The following is a 20285-nucleotide window of genomic DNA, read 5'->3' as shown; positions in this document are numbered from 1 at the left end:
CGCTGCCATTAGTCAGCATGATTTGTTTTCCAGCTGTACGCTCAACCGGTGCAACTCGCAGCTTCGAAAATTGATATATATCTTTTTAATTTTCCTGAAGGTTTTGCTGACATGACTCGTTTTTGGCTTTGTGTGAAGAAAGGAGGCAGGAAAAAAATGTTTAGAACACATCACAGATTCGGGATCAGATTGATTCATAGCTCAGAGCTGCAACCCAAAAACACAAAACAGAACCAGACTTTTTTCAGCCATACGTGGTTCTTCTCCAAAAACTGTTTCCCCAAACTTGAAATCACACAATTATATAGGACGTGTTTGGATGCTGTAGCATGAAATGTTCCCTTTAATTGAGCTAGAAGAACCAAACCTGTTCCCCTGTGCACACAACCAGCTCCATGAAGATCTGCTTTACATGAGTTGGAGTGGAAGATCTTTCTACTGTAGATCTCTGACCTTAATTCCAGGCCTCCTCACCTTCTCACCTACATCAGTGTTCGGCTGTTGAATGAAAGCTTACAAATTTCCACAAGATCTAGAACAGCTTCCCAGAAGAGGAATGTTCAAGAAACACATACTTATAGTCATTATCATATAGAATACAACAAAAGGGTCTTATAGTCACTGTGTGCTTTCACTCAGCCGTCTGAATTCCGAATCTGCTTTTGCGATTTCTCTCATTATCATAAATGACATTATAACAGGGTTTTTTTTTATTTAAATTTTTTATTTTTTTATTTATTTATTGCACTTGAATTTTTTTAAGGTGTTCCTTCAATTAAAAAAAATAAAATAAAAAATTATATTATAATTTTTTTAATTTAAGGAACACCTTCAAAAAATTCAAGTAATTAATAAATAAAACATTTTTTTATAACACACACACACATATATATATATATATATATATATATATATATATATATATATATATATATATATATATATATAAAATAAAAAATAGTTTAATTTATTAATTTTAGATGACCTAATTTTTACATTTACTTGATTAGATTTTTAGACCTGCTATTTTACTTGTACTAAAATTTTATTGAAATTACAGCACTTTAACTTGAGCAGAACATTTTATTCCTCTCTGCCTCTGCACAAATTTGATTTATTTCAGTATTTTGTTTGGGTGAACCAAAGATTTCACTACCTACAAGTGGTTTGATTTAGATTTATGGCATTTGGCAGACGCCCTTATCCAAAACGACCTACAATTATCACATTCATACAACTAAACTGATATGGGGTTAAGGGACTTGCTCAGGGGCCCAGAAATTGCAACATGGTGTGCCTTAACCACTACACTACCAACTGATTTTAATGGAATTAAATGTTCAATCTGTTTTCCATCCAGTTCAGACACTAATCTCTTAAGACTTAAAGAAGGTCCTTTTGCTCTGGATTCATCAGAAAAGCTTTTTCAAGTTTCATTCAATTCTGACTTGCACCATTTTGAGCCGGCGAGATCTGGGAGTCGGGCTGGATTTTTGGACTCGCACCGCTGAGCAGTGAACGAGAGGATTGCAGAATGAACTGTGCTGCTAGATTTCGGCCCAAGAGTGAACCAGATAAGTTTTTGATCAGATCCAATTACGACTAGCTCCGTCTTGGAGTAACTCTAACCAGATGATGAGAGAAACGAGAGTCAGGTTTCCTTTAATTCTGACTCAACACGTTTAGATGAAGCAGCAAAACAAAGCCTAGCGAAGTAAAACAGATGCAGATGAAAACCTGCTTGACTTCCATGGAAGCGTTGAGTTGTGGCTTTAGGTGAGAGGTTATAGAGAAATTCTTCATGGAATAAAACCAGGCCTGGTGCACTTAAACATCTCCCTTTCTTAGAGATGTGATTTCGGCCGTGGCCACCAGGACGTCGTGCTGCTAAGCTTCATTATGAAGATGTCAGAAAATGGAAAAGATTGAACAAGAAAGATGAAACGGTTGAAGGTTGAGGGTGAAGGAATGAAGGACAATGTGATGATTTTTGATGTACAGTTTGATTCTGAACGTTGAACAAGGGGTGAGTTTGCGTCAGAGAGTCAGATTTAAATCAGTGGATCAGTGTAAACTTTAGAGGCAAAGAGTCGGATCGTGAACGAGCTCTACCGCACCCTCTTTTATTCATGAAAAATCTATATTTATATAAAAATGGGAAGGTGTGAGTCAGAGGAACGGCTCTCGCCCACACACATCACATCATCCATTTAGGACGATGACATCATGCCCGAGGAGCATCAGAGTTTACAGCAGTGCATCATCGATTAAACCAGTTTGATAGTGGATCACCTGATCTGTTTAAAACATTCAGCCAACGCTTTGGCAGAGAGTAACAAAGCAATCGTGAGATCAACTTTTGATAAATGGATATATTTAAACCCAGAGATTTATATATGATGGAAAAGGTGACTTTGATGTTCATTTAAAGAAGGATGTGTTTTTGGGAAAATGGAGGAAATGGGTTGAATGTGTTTTGGAACCGAAACCTGGTTTTGTTGCTAGAAGTAAAATAGATGACTGATACACTACATGGAAAAAAGTATTGAGACACCTGACCTTCACTGCCATATGCAGTTCTTCTCCCAGCATAGCAATACCCCTGTGCCTGATGAACACAAATCTGGTGGAACATCTTCCCAGAAAGGTGGAGGCAATCATAAGAGCAAATTGGTTCTAAATGTGGAACGCGATGCTCAAAAAGCGCATACCGTACTTATTACCAGGTGTCCGCAAACTTTTGGCAATGAAGTGTGTATAAATAAATACATGTATACAAAATATATGCATGTATGTATATATAAGTTTGTGACTGTATATGTATTTTTGCTTGTTATTTATATTATTTGATTAGCAAGTCATTCATATTATTTATTATTTGCCCATTTTTTCTGCTTCGAACACGTCAACTTTGAGGACATGATGAAGAAATTGTGTTCTTTATAATGTTATGACTGATCTGTGTTTATTGTTAGAAAATGGGGGAGGGGAATTATATGGTATAGTACAATTTATATTTAAAAACGCATACTGTAAACGTACGTCATTATATCCAGTTTGTAAGATGCTATTTGATTGTACTTGAAGGAAAGTTCAAAATTGAACATAAAGAAAAAAATAGACTAGACGTCTAGACTTTCATGCAGAAATTTCCGAGACGAAAAAGACCCGACTAGCCAATGAACTCAATGTACAATCCAAAAAAACAAATCATAATAATAACAATAATAATAAACTACTTAATAAACAAACTGTAATGATTTTGTCCTCACAGAAATGATTTCATTTGGTTCCTTTAGTAGCATCTTTTCTGTTTAGATGCTATGATATATGCTGGTTGCCAGGTAACTGGCTGATATTTTCTCTATAGACAACAAATAATTGAAATTCATAATTCATGCTATGAAATGCTAATAGTGAAGCAGACCCCATGCAGTTCTAGGAGTTAGACTTTTCCACACATTTTGCATTTATGGCACATAGCAACATCCATATCCAGAGCAAATTATACTTATTTTATATTTTACAACTGAGCATTTGAGGGTTGAGGGCTTTGTTCAAGGGCCCAGCACCGCTCCTTGGAATTGAGGATTTGAACTCACAACCCTTTCGGTATGAAGTCCACTGTTTTAACCATTTCCCAAACTGGAAGTTACATTTGTTCATTAATCCACACCTACAGCAACTTGCACAGGGTTTCCACTGCGTCTAAAAAGTCTAAGAAAGTCTAAAAATCTCATTGTTACATCTTAAATTCACTGTTCTGCATCTTAGATCATTTTAAACAGACCATAATTTTCTGATGTCCATGCAACGCTGGCTCAAACGCTCACAGATTTGCTCCTGCAGAACATCAGAGTGTTTCGTTTGTTAGTTTCTATTGCGGTTTCTATTCTTATTCGCTGTATTACGACTCCAAATGGAACCAGCCAATCAGCAACAGCCAATTCATGTTATTGGTGAGAATCTCTATCGGATTGTGCCACGGACGTAAAATTCTATTGTTAATTCTATTGTTTAAACTTGAAGCCTGCAGTAAGGACAGCAAAACCTTTTTTTTTCTCGCTCTGAGAGATTGATGATGTTGTTGTGGGAGATATTTTTCTCCTGAAGGACAAACGCAGCTCGGCTTGGGATTTCTCGTTCGGAGTAATCGTGTCATATGGCCCAAATCTGTCCTATAAGACGCCTCGGTGTGTACGACATCTGGAACAGATTTGTTGTTGAAATGTACCGGATGTGTTTTACAAGAGGAATACGTTAACGCGTTTACTGTAACATCTGGAATGGGAGAATGCGTTTCTATTGTAAAGATGCGTTTATGATCGCTCACAATGCACAAGCCAGTGTTTTCCAGGGCATTTCTGCAAGAAAACGGGACGCAAGGGAGTCTGTCCGAAGATCAAAGCGATATTAGTGACTTTAACATTGCCAAACAACTTTTTTGTAGCTCTTTGGCTTTTGAAAATTGACAGAAATAAAGCAGGATCTGAAGAAGCTCAAGCATCGTTCAGCTCAAAGAACAAATGGGAAGACCATCGTTTCAGCTTAGAAGTGATTCTCCCACACAGACAGGGTTATTTGGCTGGAATCCTGTCACTCCGGCTTTTCATATTGACGGAACACTCTGAATTCCTCAGTCATCTTTTCAGATTTTGGAAGCAACCAGACAAGTGACCTGAACTACCTGCCAAGAGGCGATCACAGGACTCTATTTTTAGGGTTTCTCATGTGGGAAGCTGAGAAGACATTCTTGAAAATATTAATTAATGGAAAAAAAACTTCTAAAGAACACGTCTTTATTAGAATGGCTAGGAATACACAGGAACACCCAAGTGCTCGAGATGTCCAGGAAACCATTATCTGGGTGGGAGCGATGGAGTATGGTCTCTCGGTCACTATGGTGACAACTAGCCAGTTAAGCCCTCGCAAGTGGAAGGGGGTGGACAGCACCTGTCTCCCATTCCTCTATCCATACAGGAAAGATCTGCTGGTTCCACATTTCTAGGATGAAGCACATGAGGACTTTTGTTGTGTTTTGATGAATGACCATACCCAGAGCTATCTCTTTTTATACAACTGATCAGGTAGAGACTAAAGGACTTGCTTAAGAACCAAGCAGTGGCATTATGGTGGTGCTGGGATTTAAACATATAACCTTAAGATCTGAACTATTTCCTGTTGTATGATAAGGGTGAGCTGACTCCTAAGTGAGATCTGGTCAGGAATAAATTAGGGAGAAATGGAGAAACTGTTCTCAGTGTGCATGATCTGAAGCTGTTGAAGACTTGGTTCCTGGTAAAGGGTTATCAGGGGGTTATTGGAGGAGTGTTGAGCAGTCAGGATAGTCTCAATACAAGTAAAGTCCCTAATATGGGTACAACTTTTAAATTAAAATGAGACCGTCCCAGACACCAGACACTAGTTTTGGTGATCACACAGCTTGGCTATGAAGTTAATATTAATGCTCGACTGGTGGTTCGAATCTTTGGCAGGCATCAAAAGCTGCCAGCTGCTTTTGCGAAATCCTGAGTGCCTGATGGCAGCCGAGCGAATAGACTCCTAAATGTGCCAGAACACGCGGTAATGGAAAAGTAATGATGCTTAATTGTGTCTTGATTAACGTTTTTGCTACAGACAGGTGAACATTCGGCTGGGGATGGTGCAGACTCGGGTGTGCAGCAGGCCACGGGTTTAGAACCTTGAGATCTTCTGTGCAGTCACATGATCTGTAGAGGTCTGGTGGGCGCACGGTTCCACCAGGTGTCTGGATACATTATTTAAAACCAATAAGGCGATAAGTGTTAACCAATAAGTGTTGTGAAGTGACTCATAATGTAGTGTAATAATCATGCAGTGAAGTTTAACAGGAGTGATGCAGGGTTTTGTGTATCAGTCGTTTATTCTTACTGATTAGACACCTTATTTCATTTACATAGTAGATATTAATCACTCACTCTTTCACTCACTCTCTCTCTCTCTCTCTCTCTCTCTCTCTCTCTCTCTCTCTCTCTCTTACTCTCTCTCTCTATCTGGAACAACAGGCTGGTTTTCTTGTAATTTGACAGAGTATATGTATATATATGCAAGAGTTTCAAGAGACCTTTGTTGAATAGAAGAGAACACTGTGATCCCTCCTTTCCTCCTCTCTCTCCACCTCTCCCTCTCTTTGCGGCTTTCGCTCTGTAACCGGAATCTGTTGATCATGCTCTCCGTTGGCATGGAAACGAGGATGACTTTCGGTGATCGTCTGTTCTCATGGGAAAAAAAGAGACGATGGAGGAAGTCAGAAGAAGTAGAGGGAAGATAGAGGAATAAAATGAACACCATAATATACACACCACACACACAAACCATACACACATACACATACACACAAACCATATACACACACATAATAATAATAAACCATACACACCACATACACACATACACACCATAATAATAATAATAATAATAATAATAATAAACCATACATCATACATAATAAACCATACATTATACACCACACACATAATAATAATAAACCATACATTATACACACACACAAACCATATACACACACACACACACACATCATACACACACACACACATCATACACACACACACATAATAATAAACCATACATTATACACACCACACAAACCATATACATCATACACACATAATAATAAACCATACACCACACACACACACACACACACACACACATAATAAACCATACACACCACACACACACACACACGATAGACCACACACATAAACCATACATTATACACACACACATAATAATAATAAACCATACACACCATACATCATACACACACATAATAATAATAAACCATACACACACACACACATAAACCATACATACACACACATAATAATAAACCATACACACAAACCATACACACACACACACACACACACACACACAAACCATACATCATACATAATAAACCATACACATACACACACACACATAAACCATACACACAAACCATACATTATACACCACACACACAAACCATACATCATACACACACAAACCATACACACCATACATCATACACACACACACATACACACCATACACCACACACATCATACACACACATAATAATAATAAACCATACACACACCATACATCATACACACACAAACCATACACACCACACACACACACACAAACACACACACACATAATACACACACACACACACACATAATAATAATAAACCATACACACCATACACACATAATAAACCATACATTATACACCACACACACAAACCATACATCATACACACACACAAACACACACACACACACACACACACAAACCATACACACCACACACACATACACACACACACACACACACACACACACACACACACACACACACACACACATACACACATACACACCACACACATACATAATACACACACACACACAAACCATACATTATACACACACACACAAACCATATACATCATACACACACACAAACCATACATAATACACACACACACAAACCATACACACACACACAACCATACATCATACACACACACACAAACCATACATCACACACACACACATAGACCACACACAAACCATACATACACACACACACACATACACACACATACACATACACACACATAATAATAATAAACCATACATCATACACACACATAATAATAAACCATATACACACACACACACATAATAAACCATACATAATACACACACACACACACACACAAACCATACACACACACACACACACATACACACACAAACCATACACACACACACACACATAAACCATACATAATACACACACACAAACCATACATCATACACACACACATAATAAACCATACACACCACACATAAACCATACACACCATACACACACACACATAATAATAAACCATACACACACACAAACCATACACATACACACACACACACACACACACACACACACACACACACACACACACCATACATCATACACACCACACATCATACACACCACACACACAAACCATACACACCACACACACAAACCATACATCATACACACCACACACAAACCATACATCATACACCACACACACAAACCATACATCATACACACCACACACAAACCATACATCATACACACACACACACATAAACCATACATCATACACACCATACACCACACACACATACAAACCATACACACCACACACACGATAGACCACACACAAACCATACATTATACACACCACACACACAAACCATACACACCACACACAAACCATACACCACACACACAAACCATACACACCACACACACACACATACACACCACACACACATACACACACACACACACACACAAACCATACCTCATACACACACACATCATACACACACAAACACACAAACCATACACACCACACACAAACCATACATACACACCACACACAAACCATACATCATACACCACACACAAACCATACACACACACACACAAACCATACATCATACACACCACACACAAACCATACATCATACACACCACAAACCATACACACCACACACAAACCATACACACACACACACAAACCATACATCATACACACACACAAACCATATACACCACACACACACACACACCATACATCATACACACACACACAAACCATACACATACACACACACAAACCATACATCATACACACACACAAACCATACATCACACACACACACACATACATACACACACACACACACACAAACCATACATCATACACACCACACACATCATACACACCACAAACACACAAACCATACACATCACACACATCATACACAACACACACACACAAACCATACATCATACACACATAAACCATACACATACACCACACACAAACCATACACACACCACACACAAACCATACATCTCATACACCACACACACACACAAAACGTACACACCACACACAAACCATACATCATACACACCAGACACACAAACCATACATCATACACACCACACACACAAACCATACATCATACACACCACACACACCATAACCATAAACACTCGGTGTTTCCACTTTTGACAGGCGCTGGACATGAAATTAATCAACTTATTCATGAGGAACACCAATAGGTGGTTCATGGATATAATTCTTTGATTGAGTGGAGAGTCAGGTATGTAGGTGTGTGTGTGTGTGTGTGTGTGTGTTGATTTCTGTGATACACCAGCCTCCCAGTTCAGGTTTATATAATACTACTACTAATAACACTCAACATCACCGTCATCACCACGTGACGTCACGTGACTCATTTTTCGCCCTGACTTCCTGGTTCAGTCCAACACCTACTGACAGGTAGACGCATGCGCAGTACTTTAACCAAAACATGAAAGATCCGAAACTTTAACCCTGAACTTCCGCCTTCGGATATTTTTACACCGTGCTGCTTCAAAAGTGTGACTTTATCACTAGAAATGGCTTTAACGCGAAGACAGAGGGCTTCTTGTGGACGCGGGGCGGATTTAGTTTTATTTCTCAGCCTGGGTAAGTGTTTCCTAATGTGTCCATTTAATAGGAAAGAAGAGCGCGTGACGTTTGTTAAAAATGGCGTTTTTTAAATAAATAAATTACTTAATTAAAGGTGATTTGATAAGTATATAGCGTGTACACTGTGAGTGGATTCATACTGCATGTGTTTACGGTTTAATAAAGGGCTATAAAGTTTTATTTACATAACTGGGGTTTGGTTGGTGGTTTTAAAACGAAACCGGAAGTGACCGAGGCTCGAGCTCAATTCACTCGAGTACGCACTGTAGTGGTCATGTTTAACCTGGTACACCTGTCCCCTGGTACACCTGTCCCCTGGTACACCTGTCCCCTGGTACTCTTAATCCCTGGAACACCTGTCCCCTGGAACACCTGTCCCCCGGTACTTTTAATTCCTGGTACACCTCTCCCCTGGTACACCTGTCCCCTGGTACACCTGCCCTCTGGTACACCTGCCCTCTGGTACACCTGCCCTCTGGTACACCTGCCCTCTGGTATTTCTGTCCCCTGGTACTCTTAATCCCTGGTACACCTGCCCCCCTAGTACTCCTGTCCCCTAGTACTCCTGTCCCCTGGTACACCTGCCCTCTGGTACACCTGCCCTCTGGTACACCTGTACCCTGGTACACCTGTACCCTGGTACTCCTGATCCCTGGTACTCCTGATCCCTGGTACACCTGTCTCCTGGTACACCTGTCTCCTGGTACACCTGTCTCCTGGTACTCCTGATCCCTGGTACTCTTAATCCCTGGTACACCTGTCCCCTGGTACTCCTGTCCCCTGGTACACTTGTGCCCTGTTTCTGGTCCCTGGTACTCCTAATCAGGGAGGATACAGGTACTTGGGATTCAGCCCCATGAAAACCATGAAAGTGTTGTGTCATGTTTATCTGAACAAATAACAACAGTAAACAAATAACCTTCTGATCAGAAATTAATAAACATGCAAATAAATAACAAGCCATTGTATAGCATATAAATGGCACCTTTTGTTGTATAGATTATTATTTTAAATATTTTATTTTAATTTAAAGTGAATATTAATTACACCAACGTTCTGTGATCTGATGATTTTTCTAGAATGGTGATCAGAAAAGGGAGATTTTATTAGCAAATGCTTTACAGACCAACTGCAAAAAATGCCATGAGCTGTTGCGTTTCGATGAAGGTTGTGGAGGCGGTTCTCCATGTAAACCTAAAGCGTTCCTCCTCTGACTCCGCCCACTTCCCATGAGTGACTATTGCGGGGAATCCCTGAGGTATATCCTCTGTTCACAGCTTCTCATCACGTCGTCATGACAGCCGTGGGGCACTGTGTCACATGTTTCACTCCATCAGTGTATCTGCTCACAGGTGTGAGATGCGCTTCAGCAGCAAATACGGCCACCTGAGGAGAAGAAGGATGTGCATCTTTTTGAACATTGCATAGTCTGACATAGTAAAGTCGGGTGCTCATGTAGGTGAGGAGGCCGGGGGATGAGGTCTGCTTTACAGCAGGAAGATCTTCCACTTCAACCCATGGGAAGCAGATCCTCGGTTAAGGTCTTCTTGTTCAAGTGAAGGGAAAGTTACATGCAGCAACCAAAGATAATTGTGGTAACAGTGTGATGAAGAAAGACATATCCCAGGTGTCCCAATACTTTCGGCAACAGACTGCAGCTTCTTATTGAAAAAGCATGAACGAGTGTTTCGCTAGTATTTTTTTTTTTTTTTTTTTTTATAATTTTAACCACAATTTTTGAAACATTTATTTTCCTTTTGTTGAAATTGTCAGTAAATATACAATAAACACATAAGGTTGTAGCTCAGTGGTTAAGACATTGGACGCTGGATCAGAAGGTCATAGGTTCAAATCCCAGCACCACTTAGCTGCTACTGCTGGGCCCCTGAGCAAGGCCCTTAATCCTCCACTGCTCAGTTGTAAGTCGCTCTGGCGTCTGCTAAATGGCATAAATCTGAATAAATATTTTTGTAAAGTGCAGATACGTTTAGTCTCAGATATTCTGCAGATCGAGTAACACGTGATGTGTGCAGCAGAATTCCTGTGGGAATTTACAGTGGAAAGTGGATGCAGCCTGGGAATTGTTTTTCCTCGGTATTCCCACTAGTGTCCATATGGCAGGGAATAAATCCTCGAATGTTGCAGAACACGTGTGTAATTGCGTTCATTAGAGCGATCACGGTTCACCCAGCGCTGTACTGCGCCGTCGGGGATGATGTCATACAGGAACTCCATACACGTGCATTCACGTTTCACGTTTTCCACGTGTTAGGTTACAGCCTCATTCCAAAATTCAGTTCTTTATTTAACTGCTAAACCGTGGGATCTTCTGTAGCTTCTAACTCACGTCCAATCAACTGAATTAACCACAGGTGCACTGGGATCAAGGCTGTGATTGTGTACACGTGATTTCAAACACACTTCTTTGGAAAAATCTAAATAGAAAAATCGATTTTGAAATAAAGCTGTAACATAAAATGTGGAAAAACACTGAACAGTGAAAACACTGTAAATGGTGATAGTGAGCGCATTTCAGTGTAGCGTGTCTGCAACGCAGTGATGAGAGCGAGGGAATTACCTCCAGCTGTATTCGTTGGTGTTGCTATGGTGATCGAGCACTATCGCTCCTCTGGTATCTCTCTAAAACAACACACCCTCAGGATTATAGATTATAATGAACGGATGATTTCGGCTTCCGAGTTTCATTTAATCGGCTATGAATATTAACATTTTCGTATTTTTTTTCAGTGTTGTGCTCGGACCCGGCGACTTGCATAGAAGTGACCACTCCGGCGGAGATAAACACGGTACAGGGTGAGATGGTGACCCTGTCCTGCCAGTTCACCTCCACGCATCGGCCCACGAGCCAGATATCCATCGACTGGTCCTACAGAGCCCAGAGCGAAGGCCCTTCCCAAGTCGTGAGTTCCTCACTGATTATATGAGCTAAATATGTAAATATGATTTAAATGTGATTAGATAGAGCATAGGGCCAAAAGTTTGTGGACACCCTAGGTTTTTGAACATCCCATTTTACATCTAGTGCCCATTTGCTGCTATTATAAACTCCACTCTTCTGTGAAGATGTTCCACTAGAAGCTGTGCGAGATTTCATTCCGCCACAAGGGCGTTTGCAAAGCCAGGTACTGATGCAGGTGAGGTCGGAGCTCTCGAGAGCAGGGAAAAAAATGTAAAGCAGATCTTCACGGATCTTCTGGACCAACGTGGTGGTAAAAGTTTGGGGAAAAAACACAAATGGCTGAATGTCTGGCGTCTCAATACATCCGGCCACACTGACAATTCAGTGCATTTAACGGAGAAACGTGTCGACTTGTCAGTATTTGTGACTTACTGCACCGAAACACTACTGAGGTTTAATAAAGTTTTACAAGGAGGAAAAAACAAACCATGAAATTAGTCAAAAATCAGAAATTTCCCAGAGCAAAGAGCATGTGAGGCCGATGCTTCGAGTCCTGAGGTTGTGCTGTGAGTTTGCTGATGTGAGATGCAGAAATAGATGCTGTGTGTGTGTGTGTGTGTGTGTGTGTGTGTGTGTGTGTGTGTGTGTGTGTGTGTGTGTGTGTGTGTAAGTAAGTAAGTAAGTAAACCTCTGCCAAAAGCCTGCTGGGAAAAAAAGACCAAACACCCATCACTTACCTCATATAAATGATTCACCGAATCTATTTGACACCTTATGAACCCGTATGAGGACTGACTCAAAGTGACTCATGATCTGATTCAAGATAAGAACGGTGGGAAAACTGCATCATCGATCACATTAAGGATCTCGTACAATGGTCTTGTCAGAAACGACTCCCCTCAACCCAGAGACGGGGACACTGGGACACAGGGACACGGAGACACGGAGACAACCTCATGGCTCTGCTCGGAACCCGAGTCACATAAATCAAATATGACGAGACTTTAAATATTCATCTCGTTTTAATAACCGAGAGAGTAAAGGCTGTGACGAGTGAGTGACAGACCTCAAAGTCACAGCATTTAAAGCGTGTGTGTGTGTGTGTGTGTGTGTGTGTGTGTGTGTGTGTGTGTGTGTGTGTGTGTGTGTGTGTGTGTGTGTGTGAGAGAGAGAGACAGTGAAATCTGAAAATGACTAACTAGAGAATTGTGAACATACAATATTAAGCAAAGGCTCAAGGGTGTGTGTGTGTGTGTGTGTGTGTGTGTGTGTGTGTGTGTGTGTGTGTGTGTGTGTGTGTGAGAGAGAGAGATAATGTACACTAGAACACATGTAAAACTGAAATGGAAACGTGTGTGTGTGTGTGTGTGTGTGTGTGTGTGTGTGTGTGTGTGTGTGAGTTTAACCAGCACTTATGAAGTCATCGCCTTCTTTCAAATATTTACCATAACACTGTGTGTGTGTGTGTGTGTGTGTGTGTGTGTGTGTGTGTGTGTGTGTGTGTGTGTGTGTGTGTGTGTGTGAGAAAAGTGAATTAAGGGCACTCACTCAAACAGCCACTCTACCTAATTAGCTCTCAGAGGAACGATGATGTCATTGCTGAATTAAAGGGAACTATTTCACTTCCTTTTCCCCATCTATCCTTCTGTCTGTCCCTCTGTCCTTTGTTGTGTCTCTCTCCATTTCTTTGTCACTCTCTCTCTTTTTTGTATCTCTCCTTTTCTGTCTATTTCTTTCTCTTTCCTCTTTGTATCTCTTTCTGTCATTTATTCTCTCTCTCTCTCTCTCTCTCGCTCATTTTTCACTTTCTCCTTCCTTGTATTTCTATTTCTTTGTCATCCTCTCTTCAAGTCTCTCATTTTCTGTTTTTCTCTCTTAGTTGTTTCTCTGTATATGCTTCTTTGTATCTCTTTGTATTTTTCTCTTGTTCTTTCTGTGTTTCTCTCTTTCCACCTCTCCCTCTTTCTGTCCTGCTCTGTTTGTCTATCTTGTGTCTCTTGTTTTGCTCTCTTTCTATTTCTCTATAGCTTTCTCTCCATCTAACTCAGATGTCATGTATGACTGTGTTTGTGTTTGTGTGTGTGTGTGTGTGTGTGTGTGTCGCAGTGTAATGGATTATTATGTAAATGAGACAGGACTCTGAGACACGGCTTTAATTAACTAACAAATGAAAACTCCGTCAGGGATTTTCTCCTTTTCGAAGTAAAAAGATGGAGAGATTCAGTCTCACGACTGAGAAGAATCGAACTGTATCTTGTCACTCGAAAGTTTTGCTTCCCAAAAGTTTCCCAAAAGTTTCCCAGAGTTCTCCTCGTCATCGTGTTGGTGACATCATCGGCGTCAAAAGGAAATGGTGTGAGCTCTTTTCTATAAAGCCCATCTTTACGTACTTTATTCCTCTTATACCTCTTCTAACGTTCGTACTGAAAATAACGCATCATAATTTTTTATTTGTTTAAAGTTGAATGTCCTTTTAGACAAATTGTCCCCACTGTCCCTCCAAAAGTTCCCCTGAAAGAAACCACTGTATGGCCCCCTGCTGCACAGGACAGGAATTGCGAGCTGTTTGCTGGACAGCTGCACTCGAGGACACACACACACACACACACACACACACACACACACACACACACACACACACACACACACACACTCTCCCTGATGATCAGATAAATTTGTACACGGTCATAAAGCTCTCCACCTCCTGCTCTCAGCTCATCCATTCACTCTCTCGTTCGCTCTTATTAAATGTCATCGAACAATTACTGGACGCTCCACTTGTCTCGCGCCGTCTCTTTATCTAGACGTCCGCATGTCCATCTGCATCGTTTTCATTCCCCAGTCAAGATGTGGGATAATTGAGGAGAAATAAAAAAGAGCACAGTAAAGTTCGGGCATGTTGATGTCGAAGGTGTAGAAAATCGCATCTGGGGTTTATTTGCTCTCAAAAGTTGCCACGTCTAGACTTCACGACTCCACTCACAACTCTGAGCATCAGATGAAGGAATGGGACTCTGTCTGTCTGTCTGTCTGTCTGTCTGTCTGTCTGTCTGTTGTCTGTCTCTGTTTCTCTATCTATCTCTTTCTGTCTGTCTATATCTGCGTCTGTCTGTCTGTCTGTCTGTCTATCTGTCTGTCTGTCTGTGTATGTCTCTCTCTCTCTCTCCCCCTCTCGCTCTCTCTCTCTCTCTGTGTTGTATATTGTGGTATACATGTATCACCTTCACTTTTTTTTCTCCCTCCCCCCAGTTCTTCCACTTCTACTCAGTGGCCTACCCTCCTCCGGAAGGACACTTTAAAGGCCGAGTGCAGTGGCACGGCGACCCGGCGCGAGGCGACGCGTCCGTCCGACTCCTGAACGCGTCGCTGCACGATAACGGCACGTACACCTGCGCCGTCCGCAACCCGCCCGACTTCCAGGGTCCTCCCTCCAACACCGTCCTCAACGTCGGCCTCAAGAGTGAGATCTCAGCCACGCTTTCTTTTCTTTTCTATATTTATGAGTTTATTTCTCCTGTTTATACAGAAACTACACTACTGCTCTCATTTATTCATTCACAATATACATACATGCAGTTTCAGTACATTCAATTAAAACTAAATAAACACTGTATTCACACGAGGGGAACCGAGCGCCCGTGTCTCCTCAGACAAGAAATCTGCACCAGTGTCCTGATAAATATTTCATCCGAGTGCAAAACGAAGATGAAGCAACGGAAGACTAAATATCTAAATAATGAAGAACAAACGGGGGAGAAAAAGTGATCATTATGATATGATATCTAGAGCTTTATTAATCCAGAAAGAAAATTCTAGTGCCAGAGACGACTTCCGATTACAAGACAAAAGTACATTTAATAGAAAAATAAATGGAATATTTATATTATATTATATTATATTATATTATATTATATTATATTATATTGTACGTAATAAAAAATTGCAGATTTGTGAATCTGAAGCAGGTTTCGAGATCATGTGACCTGGCGCAGTGGCTGATGGGAAATGCGGTCCCTAAGCGAAGTTATGCTTTCATTAGTAATATAAGACAAATGCAACAAAATAATCAGATCAGATGTGCAGACAAAAAGGTGTGGACACCTGACCATAAGATCGGTGTCTACTTCATTGGACGTCCAATTCCACATTTATTTACCGTTATAATGAGCTCCACACTTCTGGAAAGAATTTTTGTGGACATTTGTAAGATCTTATTCAGGGTGTTAAAGTCAGGTACTGATGTAGGTAAGGTGAGAAGGTCTTAAAAACAGGAGGATCTTCCACTCTACCACATGGATCTTCATGGAGCTGGCTTTAAGCAGCATTGTCATGCTGGAACAGGATTGGGTCTTCTAGTTCAAGTTCTGTTTCTGGACCCAGTTCCACACCTAACATCTTTTTTTCCCTCCTTCTCAGAAGCGAGCGTGCGCTTCTCGGACGTCGCCGTGCTGCTGTGCTTCGTCCTGCTGCCGTCGTCGCTGATCGCCGTGGTGCTGTTAGCGAGAATGCTCTGTCCCTGTTGCTCTCCGCGCAGCAAGAGCTCGCAGCTCGGCCATCACTCGCCCATAGAGGTCATCGACGGGGAAGAAATGCACACGTTCAGGTCTCGGATTCCATCATCACATCACAACAGCAATAAAATGTGTATTTAGTCAGAATAGAGTCAGAATCTCTGTTATATCACCAAATACATATATATACATCATGAAACATCACATGTTCTAGTTAATCATTATTTTAAATGCTAAATATGGTCTCAAAATGTGTGTGTGTGTGTGTGTGTAGAAGAGTTTTTGAAATGAACAATGTGTAGGAACCCTGCTGGCCTCTGTACATGCGTGCTGAGCAGAAAAGCAGCTCGACACAACGAACGATCAGACGTACAGGTTTTCCTTTTAAAGTGGAGGATGCGAACAGTTTTCCGAGGCGCCGTGTGTTTATTAACGTCCCTGTGATTCTCTGCAGTAAGGAGTGCGAATGCCATCAGCCCCCGTCCAAGCGGAAGCCTGCCGCGTGCTGCCAGATGTACATAAAGGTCAGGAGCTCATATTCTCACGTTAATATAATAAATAAGATCGCATCGATGTCTAATCGAGAACGTTCGCTAAACATAAAGTTAACAATTTGAAGTATAGCTAAACCTGCTAGCTAGCTTTCCACAGTAGCGCTACGCCATGTAAAAGACGCGTAGTAATGATTCATTCTTTTAGGATTGTGGGTGTGGCCTGTCCACCATGATTAATTCTTTTGAAACCCCTCTTCCTGTTTCCTCTTTAGGATTCGGATGAAGAACTTCACAGACATCTCGAGAAGCATCAGAAGCAACTAGTAGCTGAGTCTCACTGTTAGACGCACAGGTGGAAAAAAAGGATATTAGCAGGAACATCTCACCACAGACACCTTCATCATCATTCACTGCTAAAACCTGCCTGGTCTGGTTTGATCTGGTCTGATCTGGTTTTTATTCAGTCAGACCTGGTTTACTCTGGTCTGACCAGGTCTGATCTGATCGGATTTAATCCGGTTCGAACTGGTTAGATTCGGCCCGATCGGGTTTTATCCGCATTCAACCAGATCAGACAGGATCAAATAAGATCAGACTTGATCAAAACATATTAGATTAGATTCGATTCAATTTACTGTACAACATTCAACATTTTGTACTTTGCACAATGACAAAGTTGAATCGAATCCATTCTAATCTAATCAGGTTTGATCTGGTCTGATCCAGTGTGATCTAAACCCAGCTGAGTTCCTTCAGCTTTTGGTCAATCAGATTCTAGCTTTTCTTCCTATTAGCGAGTCACTTCTGATAATCTGCTTTAATGTATTTTTTTTTCTTATCTTGAAAATGCTAACATCATGCTAATACAGGTTCACCGCAGTTAGCCGTCGTAGCATCTCTGAGTCAAGTATTTCGTTGCCAAATATCTCTAGTTCTTCCATAGTTTCCTCTTTGCGGTTAGCGTGGAATATTTCCTGTCTGATTCCTGAGGCTGTCGGACTTTCCTAACGCCACGCCGAATTCCTAACACTAACGTGAGACGCTTTATCCATGCTAATGATTAGATCGGAATCATTCATGCTAATTCAGGCCACGCGATTCTGTCTTTCTCGATTAGCAACATCAGCATAAAATATTTACTCATGGTATTACCGGTTACGCTAGAGAGACTTTAGTGACCATCTTCTTCTAGGAAGGAGCGCTATGCTAACACGTGGCATTCGCACTCGGATGCTCGCGTAGCCCGGCAGATTTGGTGGAAATATTTCTTTTTTTTTTACTTGCATTTGTTATTGGTGAGGGGCTGTGGCACTGATGTAGCTGTCCAGTGCTGAAGTCTGTCCCAATATATAAATTAAACAAAAAATTTAATAAATAATAATAATAAAAAATGTCAATCAATCAATCAATCAATAGATTTCGTAAACCAGCCGTATAAAGTTCATAGTCAGAAACTGAAGTGGATCACGGCTACGGTTTTTCTACTTTTTTTTTGTGTGTGTGTGTGAGAGAGAGTGTGTGAGAGTGTGTTAAATTATTTCCCATATATTGCTCAACTTAAACCTGCTGCTTTTTGTTATTCTACAGTCGTTGCATTTTTTTTTTCTGACAGGAAATAGATCTGATTTTGCTAAACGGAACAGGTTTAATTATTTTTGTACAAAAACCACCAATTCTGCACCTTATTATTAAGTGCCCAGATGTTACCAGCTGCTCTTGGAAGAATGTAAAGCAGCTTGTATTTATTCAAAGAACTATAATTGTGATATTGTGAATATATTGTTTAAGAAATAAAAAAAGGGGGGCAATAAAATGAATACACGTTGACTACAGTTTCTGGTTCGGGTATTTCGTGTATCGCTGCTCCTATTGTCTGACTTTAAAACAAACTCGTCTCAAATGAAAGTCTTTTTATCGAACACAACCGAGGCATTACAGCGCTGATGGAATCTGAGCTTCGATTGGTCGGAAGTGGTTTAGTGTAAAATAAGTCGCCTTCGTACGTTTCCCATCATCGAATTGCAACACAAAATCCTTCACCTGAAACCCGTTCCAGCATGACATTGCCCCCGTGCACAAAACCAGCCATATGAGGATCTGCTTTGCATAGGATGGAGTGGAAGATCTTCCTAAAATAGACCTCCAACCCTGTTGAACACATGAACTGAAGCAACCAGGCCTTCTCACCTCAGCTACATCTCACCTGAATGATGGAGGTTGTTAGAACAGTAAATGGGGACTACATGTGGAATGAGATGTTTAAAAAAACTACATTTTTATGTTTAGGGTTCTACAAACTTTTGACCATACAGTGAAGCACGATTGGTAGATCGTCACTTGTGGGTGTGGCCTATGAAACTTTTTTGTTGTTGTTTTATCGGGAAACTAGTTCACGAGCTTCTAATAATATTTATTAGCATCATTGATTTATTGCTTGAACATGTTTGGGAGGAGTCTCCAGTGTTAGCTTTGATATAGCGCTGTAGCTTCACCATTGCGTGACAAAATGCAGTTTTATGTTACGTACAATGTTGCGTTTTATGATGTTTTCATTATTTTTTTTCTTCAAGTACTACAGAAAGCTGCGTTTATGTTTTCTCTGATTTTCTGTGTTTGTTTAATAAACAGTAGCAGCGATTATGTAGTTCTATATAACTATATATATATATATACATTCCGACCTCTGCCGCCTTTTTTCCGCACGTTATTTTTTCTTCGTAAAGACTCACGTTTAACGAGAGGCCGTACGTGACAGGACGCAC

The 20285-nt window shown here is 40.7% G+C and overlaps 1 protein-coding gene across 1 annotated transcript; it reads left to right on the top strand.

The window, feature by feature from the left end:
• The first annotated feature begins 9393 nt into the window (after positions 1 to 9393).
• Positions 9394 to 19355, top strand: mpzl3 (myelin protein zero-like 3). Its single transcript, XM_046863039.1, has 6 exons — positions 9394 to 9595; positions 12347 to 12519; positions 15768 to 15978; positions 16935 to 17121; positions 17484 to 17553; positions 17796 to 19355. Exons 1-6 carry the CDS (start codon positions 9526 to 9528, stop codon positions 17865 to 17867), a joined length of 783 nt encoding a protein of 260 aa, XP_046718995.1. The 5' UTR covers positions 9394 to 9525; the 3' UTR covers positions 17868 to 19355.
• Positions 19356 to 20285: the final 930 nt, after the last annotated feature.

This window comes from Silurus meridionalis, chromosome 12 (assembly GCF_014805685.1).
Source record: "Silurus meridionalis isolate SWU-2019-XX chromosome 12, ASM1480568v1, whole genome shotgun sequence".
Classification (NCBI taxonomy): Eukaryota; Metazoa; Chordata; class Actinopteri; order Siluriformes; family Siluridae; genus Silurus; species Silurus meridionalis.
This window is presented reverse-complemented; position numbering and strand designations above follow the sequence as displayed.

Coding starts and splice junctions, on each gene's coding strand:
- mpzl3 (XM_046863039.1), top strand. CDS start 9,526: ATGGCTTTAACGCGAAGACAGAGGGCTTCTTGTGGACGCGGGGCGGAT. Junction 12,520..15,767: donor GCGAAGGCCCTTCCCAAGTC/GTGAGTTCCTCA, acceptor CCCTCCCCCCAG/TTCTTCCACTTCTACTCAGT. Junction 17,554..17,795: donor GCTGCCAGATGTACATAAAG/GTCAGGAGCTCA, acceptor TTTCCTCTTTAG/GATTCGGATGAAGAACTTCA.